The following is a 9230-nucleotide window of genomic DNA, read 5'->3' on the forward strand; positions in this document are numbered from 1 at the left end:
TACTGATGAGATGAGCATTTGATTTTTTTTCACTCCTTTTTGTTTTCCTCTGATGTTTTTTAAGTTTCTTGCTTTTTGCCATGAAATTTAAAGACTATCAACAATATTTTTTCTGATGTTTTCACTTGTAATAGTTGGAAAAACATTATTTTGATTCCAGAGTTCGTATAAGTCACGACAGCCTTGTTCCAGCAGTGTTACAGAGAGGCCACAGTGGCCGTTACCACAACCTTGGACCTTATAAATAATGCCTTTTCTACAGAATATCTTAAGTGAAAGGAGAAATATTGTCTGTTTTTTTTTCTTTCTGTTCAACTTTTGTCTTGTTGGGATCTGCACCAATAAATCTATCGAGCATCAAATTGCCTTTGTGTTTAAATTTCGTGTACTCATGAAAACCACATAAGCTAAATACATGTGATCACTAACCAGCCCAGCCATAACAGACAAAATTGATTTTATTTTGTCGCAATAGCACAACAATATACACAAACATAAAAACGCACATGCCAATTTATATTACTTTTCTTCCGTAGACTTTGTTTTAACTTGCATAAATCTTCAGCTCAACAACAAGGCAGACACATACTGAAGGCTGTGTTCACAGTATACAGCCAACGGTGACTCAAATCGAGACTTTTGTGCCTCGCACTGCCTGTTATTTCATTTAGAGAGTGTTGGACCGGCTAAAGAAATCCATAATGCTGGATCAGCTGATGGATGGAGCGAAACAGTTATTAAACTCAGTGTTTCTAACAGCAGTGGAGGAGAGAGAAACCACTGCGAAAGCAAGACGTCAACAGACCATGATGTTATAGACATGAAAAAATTCAAACAGGGTTATTGAAACAATTGTTCAGCCACCGACAAAACACAACAAAACATAAGCATAACCGATCTGAAATTTATCACTCCAAACAGGTGAATTCTCAAAAGGAATTAAAACTGCAAAAGTTACCCGCCAAGCAAAACTGGAGACAGAGTCCAATTCAATTTTTACAGCCGTTTCTCAACTCCTAATTTTTTTTTTTATTTATCTTTTCTGTAAAGGGGAGAACTTAGTTAGAACTTGTTTGGTCATCATAAGGGGAATAATGTCTTCAATTTTTAACTGAGGGTGTAATTGTAGCGAAAGTTAATGAAATTAAGTTTGGTGTCATAATTGATCAAAAGACCAGCTGGAAACTCCACGTTAAACATGTTTGAACTGAAATATCCAGAGGTATTGCAGTGCTCAGCAAAGCAAAATACTTCATGAAGAGCAAAGCACTGCATAGTCCACACTGTTCACTAATGGCAATAGCCTATATATGAATTACTGAATTACCGTTGTGCACCGGCACGCCATCATACGTCCAGGTACGAGACTATTTCATAAACGGTTCAGAGTGATCATCATAAACAAATACAGGGATGAAGGTCAATGATGAATTTACATGGACGTCTCACACATTGTAAATAACTGTACATGCATTTCTGGTTGTGTATTTTTATGTAGTTACCACCCCCACAATTTTAAGGCCAAAAAATCTGCCGGGGACCTTCACAGTCAGTTCTCCTCCCTCTGTAACCTAAAGTTAGCGTTTACCAGACTGTTGCTTCAACCAATCATAATTTGAGTTGGTGATGAAGGGCCTTCTGGTGGCCCCAGGGTGACGTCAGTGTATTCAGACACTCTGATTGGATAGTAGCTGTATCAAGCTGCATAAGCAGAAACATAGTTTATTGATGCTTTATCAGTCCAAAGTAACTGATAAAGAAATGGGCTTGTTTGCTGAATTATTGTTAAAGCCATTTTTCAGGATGGACTTTTCAAGAAAAGCTGGCAAAGCAAGTTGGACTTTCAGGACGAGCTTTGACGGATATTAAAGAAGTTGCCAGTGGAACTGATGAGAGCTGGACAGAGTAATTTAACTCTTTTTGAGGAGAGAAAGGAGGATGGATTTTATCTAAAATAATCAGGATTTGTGGTGAGTAAAATGTTGCTATTTTCCTGAATAATGTTGCAATTTTTTGAAGTTATATTTGATGCTTTTTATGTATGTCTCAGCCGCATCTACTTTTGTTCCGAAATGTACACCACTGCCAAAGTGTCACATCATGGTCAATACTGGGTTCACACTGAGGTCGACGCACAACTGAGGTCAGACTAGATAAAGTAACTGTATGTTTGTTCTCACTGATAGGCGTTTGACCATACTGTTGACTGTTTGGAATCACTGTTATGTCACACAATACAGCAGAGGGTCCGTCTGGTGCTGCCAAAAACATGTCTGACTGGTGCCAAGCTGGCGGGTGAGGACACAACCATGATATGACAAACTCTGACTGGGTTCCAATCACAATACGCAACAAGGATTCTCACTGTGTGAGTGTACCTTGCAGAAAGCCTTACGAATGTAAGAGTACAGCAACATATACAAATGGTATGAGGCCCGAGTCTGAGGCTGTTTTCACCGTGTAGATGAGATGATGAACAAGCCTGTTGTTTCATTTACAGTTTTGCACTGAAACATTTTTATTTATGTCCATTTTCCTTTGTTACTCTGACAACAAATTAAATGGGAAATAGTATTTATTAACAAAATAAATGATAGCTTAACCATCCCCTTGTTTCTTCCTCGCATCTACTCTCAGCACATAAATGGCAGATTCCCCTGAATCGCAGCTTTTTCCAGTCGCTGCTCCCTCCTGAAGCTTTGTGGTTCACCTAAGGGAATGCCCACTGCACAGTTTGAAAACCACTATACTGTAAATAAATAATATAACAGGTGCTTTTTAGTGTATAGATTTATTGATGTGCAGTGAGTGGCCACTTTATCTAAATTTTGGAATTTATAGTCCATTCCTATGCTCTGTTAGGAGGAGGAACACAGCTGAAGGTATAGCTTAATCTCTCAGGGTCTGTGTAATTCAAGAATATTCAAAATGTTTCCTAAACAATATTTAGTACAATAGTTTTGCTCACAGATGCACAGCTTCTGTGAGAACCTGATCTTATGTAACTTCTTTTGCTGGTTATGGATACATATATGTTTTCTCGCCTTTACATTTTTCTTTAGGAAAGTCCAACAAAACAAAGTATAAAGTAACTGCAGAAGAATGGAGGGGCTTTACACCTCATATCTCCTCCTCATTCCGTCTATAATGCAATGACTGATGTGTATCTCATTTTTAAAAAGGACTTTTTTTCTTTTTTAAAAAAGAAGACTTGTTATCTTTTGACAGGCGATCTTTGGGTGTGTTCTTTCACACGCATTTCCAGCAATTGTGCATGTTTACTGGGAGCTGATATAAACTCCAGATTTCCTCGAGGTGGGAAGACAAGAGGAGAGCTTCACTCTTTCTGTATTGTTTCTTTGGAGAGGTCTTGTGGGTGAGTAACCACTGTCTTTGTTTTTCTGAGAAAATCTTCTCATTTGGACTGGAAATGATTCATTCTAGCTGTATTTTCAAACTTAATTTTCTGTTGTTCTTTTCACAAAACAACTCATGGTTCCTTTCACAGTACCTGCTACCTGGTAATCATGCTGCAATTGGTAAAGCACACCCTTTTCTCTTTAAATTGATTTTTTTCTCCCCGTCCCCACTTCAACTTAATGAATTTCTTCTTTTTTTCCCTAGTTCACAGTTGTCATTATTGCTGGACTGGTTGCTGGTGGGTTTACCTATATTCCATTTGTTTTCTCTAAATTTTCAAACTGACTGAAAATGTTATCTGTGCATTCATTCATTTGTTCATTTATTCATTCATTCATTTACAGAAAGTCAACAGAAAATGGTCAAACCACTTCAAGAACTTGGTAAATTGTGAAAAAAAATTTTTTTTGATATACTGCACATGACATTGAAGTTCAACCTTTTGGGAATCACACACAATGATGAAGAAGTTCCTCACACCTTAAGGTATTGATTTTTTACACAGTTTTCCCATGTTCATTTTCCCACAGTGGTCCCACATCCAGGTAAGAGAGTTAAAGATTAATCTCCATTTTAGATTCACTCTTTCAGTACAAACCAGTCAGATGTTGCCTATAATCTTTTGTCATTTGTATTTGTTATGATTCAAATCTTATCAAACTTCTACACAATTTCTGCACAATAACATTTGGAAGAAAGAAAAGAGGAAAGCAGAGTGAGGATGGTGTTTTTGCAGTAGTTCAGTATCTCTGGGTAGGGTGTTGTCTTTTTGGATTTTCAGAATAGGGCCACCTGAACAGAGTCAAGTCCTTCCTTGTTCTTCTTTTTTTTTCTTTTCTTTTCTTTTCTTTATTTTTTCTTCCCAGAGTGCTGGACTGATTGGTTTAACAGAGATAACCCCAGTGGAAGTGGAGACTGGGAAGTCCTTTCAGTGCTAAGAAAAGACAACCCTGGAAAGATCTGCTCCAGACCCATCGGCATTGAGGTGAAAACTCTGAGCGGTCTCACTGTTTCTCAAACAGGAGATCAGATTTACAGGTAAATACTGTTCTAACATGAATCTTTTTTTTCCATTCAAAAGATAACACAAAAATATACTTAAAAGAAAATAATACAATACAAGAATGAATGAAAAAGGAGCAGAAAGAAGAATAACTTGTATGTCTGCCCCTTCTTTCATTAGATCATATTTTCCCAATATTTACAAACACTATCATCTTTTTCACCTGGATTTTACACTAGTTACACACACCTATCATCATTTTTTTTTCCATCTACCTCTCCTTTATCCAGCCACTTATATTCCGTCTACAATTTCGATCATTATCTGTCTTCAAAATTCCAAGACCAATTCCATTCTGTCAGAAGAAAATTATGCAATGCTGGACACAAATCTCACGTGTCCAACATTGCATAATTCCTCAGTAATGTAATTTTTACATTTCTTTTAAATGCTGTGATTGTTTGCATTCCTTTTACTTCTTTCTGAAGGGTATTCCACAGATTGGTTCCCTTAACCGTCACAGTGCGTTCCATTATTTTTGTTCTGAACTTGGGTTTAATAAAAATGTCAGTCCCTTTTAGATTATAACAACTTTCTCTTTTTTCAAATGTTTCTAGAATTTTTCCAGGTAACATGTTCCTATTAGCTTTATATAATATCTGAAGTATTTTATAATCAACTACATCATCACATTTTAAAGCATTATCCTGAATGAATAGTGGGTTTGATGGGTCTCTATTTCTATTATCATTTATAATTTTCAGAGCCTTTTTTTGTAAAATTAACAGAGGTTGTGTGTAAGGTTTACAGGTCGTCCCCCAAATTTCCACACAATAAGTTAGGTATGGAATAGTTAGTGATTTATATAACTTAAGTAATGCTGACTGATTTAAAACTGATTTTACTCTATATAATACTGCGATGGATTTAGCTATTTTATTTCTAATATAATTTATATGTGACTTCCAGCTAAGGTCTTTATCAATAATAACACCTAAAAATCTTGTTTCCTGTATCCTTTGAATTTCTATCCCATCTATCTTGATTTAAACCCGTGTGCTATGTAGTGTTGTTTTCACAAATCAAACATGATTGTCTTGTTAATATATTATTGTTACCGTGGATAGATTCAAGTTTAACATAAAGAGAAACAAAGAAACAGAATAATAAACCCAACTAAATATCAAAACATTATGTTCTGTAGTTTCGTCTTGTTTTGATCAGCAAAAATGAAGAGACAGTTGAAAAGAGTCTTCATCTTATAAACCACATTTTGTCTCATTTTTATTAATCAATGATATTGCATGATATATTTTATTATAATTTTCATCACAGAACCACCGTTTACATTTTGGCTCATTTTCCTCACATGATAAAGGTTTGTCGACGAGGACATTTTGTTGTAGTTTTTGTTGATGAAAATAACACTAGTACTGTCTGTTTTTTGTCGGCTAACTAAAATATTTTTTAAACATTCCAACCTGTTTGTTCTTAGTGTCTCATGCACTTTCTTACCAGAGTTCTGTCATCCACTGGGATGATTTATTGGAGTGTCACTTTGTATTCTCCCTTACAGACAAGACACAACTACAGGATTTGTCTGCAGAAATGACGACCAGCCTTTCATGAGGATGTGCAGTGATTATCGCGTTCGTTTCAATTGCTTCCCTTCATTCTGTGGTGGTGAAGGTAATATAAATACACACTAAACAAACAATGTTTTGATTCCTCCTTCTCCTTCACTACATTGCCACTGGTTTTGGTTCTGTATTTCCCATTGCTCTTTCTTTTCTCATAACAGTGTGCTGGACAAAGTGGTATAATCGGGATCGTCCTAGTGGAAGTGGAGACTGGGAACTTTTGAGCAACCTCAGAGAACAATATCCGGGCCAAATTTGTGCAAAACCCCTGAAACTTGAGGTTGTTACCACTGACACGATGACCCCAGCCAGCAGCACAGGAGAGATCTTCTTTCTGTAAGTTTCTGTATGTGAAAAAAATTAACTTTTGAAATAGTGTTGTTATGGTACACTAAGTCTTGGCTTTTGGGTCATTTTCCAGAAATAATCCAACCCAGGGATTTGTTTGCAAGAATTCAGATCAGAAAGATGGAAGATGCAAAGACTACCAAGTCCGCTTTGGATGCCCGTGTTAATCTCTGACTCCAAAACACTGTCAGTGATGACAAGTTCTAATTCATCTTGATTATTTCTTTTTTCTTCCGAATTTCCTGTCTTTAATAGTTGATTAGTTGGGGAGAAAAAAAAAACACCATCACATATTTTTGGGATGTTTTCCCTCTTCTTCCTAAATGATGAAACGATCTGAATCAACAATAATAAATCTATTCTGAGCATCGTCTTCAAGTTTTTATTATGCATGATCACTATCACTGTCATCATCATATTTGCATGATCACGCTGATCTTTAATCACTCTTCACAGACTCGGTTACCTTGTGTTCTTGTGTTGGTTAGAATAATAGTGATCTGTAGTAGCCCTCTCTTGATGCACGCCCCAAGTTTACTACGAGTTACTACTAGCTGTATTCTCAAAAAAAAAAAAAAAAAAAAGGTTTGTGGCATCCTTGCATTTCCTTCCGTCCCTACACCTTTTATTTATTTTTGTGGCCCGGTCCGTTCACTACTATGGTTCATCAGGGGGAAAAAAAAAATAAAAAAATATATATATATATATTTATATATATGTATGTGTGTATATATATATATATATATATATATATATATATATATATATATATATATATATATATATGTATGTATATGTATATATATGTATGTATATGTATATGTATATATATGTATGTATATGTATATATATATATATATATATATATATATATATATATATATATATATATATATATATATATATGTATGTATGTATGTATGTATATATATATATACATACATACATACATACATACATACATACATACATACATATATATCTCCCCCTTCTTTATCTCTCTTTCTTTCTGTCTCTCGCTCTCTGAGCGTTTCCATCCCGGTCCTGTCCGTGCCAGATGCCAGCTTTAAATAAAGGCAGCAGCAGGAGGAGATTCAGTCTCGTCCTGCTGCTAACATTAAAATCTGTTCGGATAGTAAAAGGCTACAGTCATACAATATTGCACGCCCCAGCTGCCGAACAGGACAAGTAAATAAAAAAACACTAATAAATCTATTCTGAGCATTGTTTTCAAGTTTTTAATACATTTTTAAGGAATTTACAGATCCACATAAAGCTGCTGTGTTTCGGGAGACACATTCTTCAACCTTATTTCCCTTATAGCTGTATCTACATTTAACAATGACATTTCAAAGCATTCTAATGGGGATAAAGACAGAAAGTGAAGGACTTCACGTATCCAGATGTTGGAATAGAACACTGTACCTCTTTTTACAGTCTGCCATGAGTTCTTTCTGCTCAGCAGACTGAAGGAATCTCTCTTCTCACACTGGAGCTCTCATTGTATCCTTATTGATACAGTCATCCCCTTCAGTACATCGTGTTGGCATGCAACTCTCATGGGAAAGGTTCATTTTAAACACTTTCAGTTCTCTCACTCAGATGGGGATTAAATTGTGCTCAATTTGTAAATCATAAGGTACCGGAACGCCTGGTGCACATGGCAGCGTGGGAATGTCATTACAGATACAGGTACCAGAACAGAAAACAGTGCTGAAAAAAAAAATAGAGAACAGTGCTGAAAACAACACGCAAATGCCCCTTGTACCATGCTGTGGGACTTACAAGCCCAAATTTCAAATAGCAACCATGGTATAAATGTTCTGACAATTATTTACTATTATCATCATTATTCTAATAGGGCAGGGGTTGGCAACTTGATTTGGATCAATTTTTGTTTGGGTTTTTTTGCGAATGTCAGCTAGAGCTCCCTCACTCCTGAGAGCAGCACAATGAACTGAACAACAAGATGAAAATAAAACAACAGAACAGTAAACAGCCACGCTAAACCCAGAAATTAAACCTACCAGAACAATGTTTCCCTCGTACACTCCAAGCCGCCACTACGCTGCTCAGGTTGTTCCTCTCAGAACTGAACTGTCCGTGAGGACAACTTTTCCCATTCTGTCCCAGACGCTCAGCATTTAAATCTTCTTTCCACCATCTCAGAAGTTGAGATCGCGCCCCGTCGACTGATGTTGGAGCATAAAGGAATCGTTCAAAGCCAGCTGGCTAACAGCTAAGCTAACAGCTGGCTACTTTTATAAAGTGTCCCTGAAAGCAGCAGGAGCTGCATGGAGCTTACAATGGATCACACAAAACTTCCATTGTTATCATTGAAAATCTGGCGCAGCAGCCTAACAACAGACGGTGTGCTTACCATAACAGTCCAAAACAGCCCACATCACGGCCAAGTCCAGATTCTCCTCCTCCTCCCTCTTTCGGCTCAGCGTCACTTGCTGGTGTTATTCAGACTCGTTTTGAGTCATCATCGTGTACCCCTTCCTTCTTTTTTTACATGACAGCAAATTTAACTGTCTTTTAAGCATGTTTGATTAGCCCTTTCTTTACTGTCTTCATGAGTAATCTCAGATAAAACAATTTTCTGTCACAGGCGGGTTTGATTCAGTGCGTCAGCAGACCTGCAGATCTTTTAAATGACTTTTATTTTTTTACTTTTAATTGTATTAAACACTGTGAAATTAATAACATTTGTTCTGTGAATTAATATGTCAACATATTTATTAGGTCCCAGAACACAGACAGATCAAAATCAAGAGGTCTTATAAAATCCTGTTCCGGCAGGATCCGGCATGAAA

The 9230-nt window shown here is 36.5% G+C and overlaps 1 protein-coding gene across 1 annotated transcript; it reads left to right on the forward strand.

Moving 5' to 3' along the window:
* The first annotated feature begins 3778 nt into the window (after positions 1-3778).
* LOC115402318 (cartilage intermediate layer protein 1-like) lies at positions 3779-6578 on the forward strand. Its single transcript, XM_030110828.1, has 5 exons — positions 3779-3803; positions 4287-4458; positions 6000-6112; positions 6219-6399; positions 6485-6578. The coding sequence occupies exons 1-5, from the start codon at positions 3779-3781 to the stop codon at positions 6576-6578; spliced, it is 585 nt and encodes a 194-aa protein (XP_029966688.1).
* The last annotated feature ends 2652 nt before the right edge of the window (positions 6579-9230 follow it).

The sequence above is a fragment of the Salarias fasciatus genome, chromosome 15 (assembly GCF_902148845.1).
Source record: "Salarias fasciatus chromosome 15, fSalaFa1.1, whole genome shotgun sequence".
Taxonomy (NCBI): Eukaryota; Metazoa; Chordata; class Actinopteri; order Blenniiformes; family Blenniidae; genus Salarias; species Salarias fasciatus.

Excerpts from the sequence above, each read along its gene's own strand:
- LOC115402318 (XM_030110828.1), top strand. The coding sequence starts at position 3,779 with ATGGTCAAACCACTTCAAGAACTTG. Across the intron at positions 3,804-4,286 it reads CAAACCACTTCAAGAACTTG|AGTGCTGGACTGATTGGTTT; the intron begins GTAAATTGTGAA and ends TTTTCTTCCCAG. Across the intron at positions 6,113-6,218 it reads TTCATTCTGTGGTGGTGAAG|TAACAGTGTGCTGGACAAAG; the intron begins GTAATATAAATA and ends TTTCTTTTCTCA.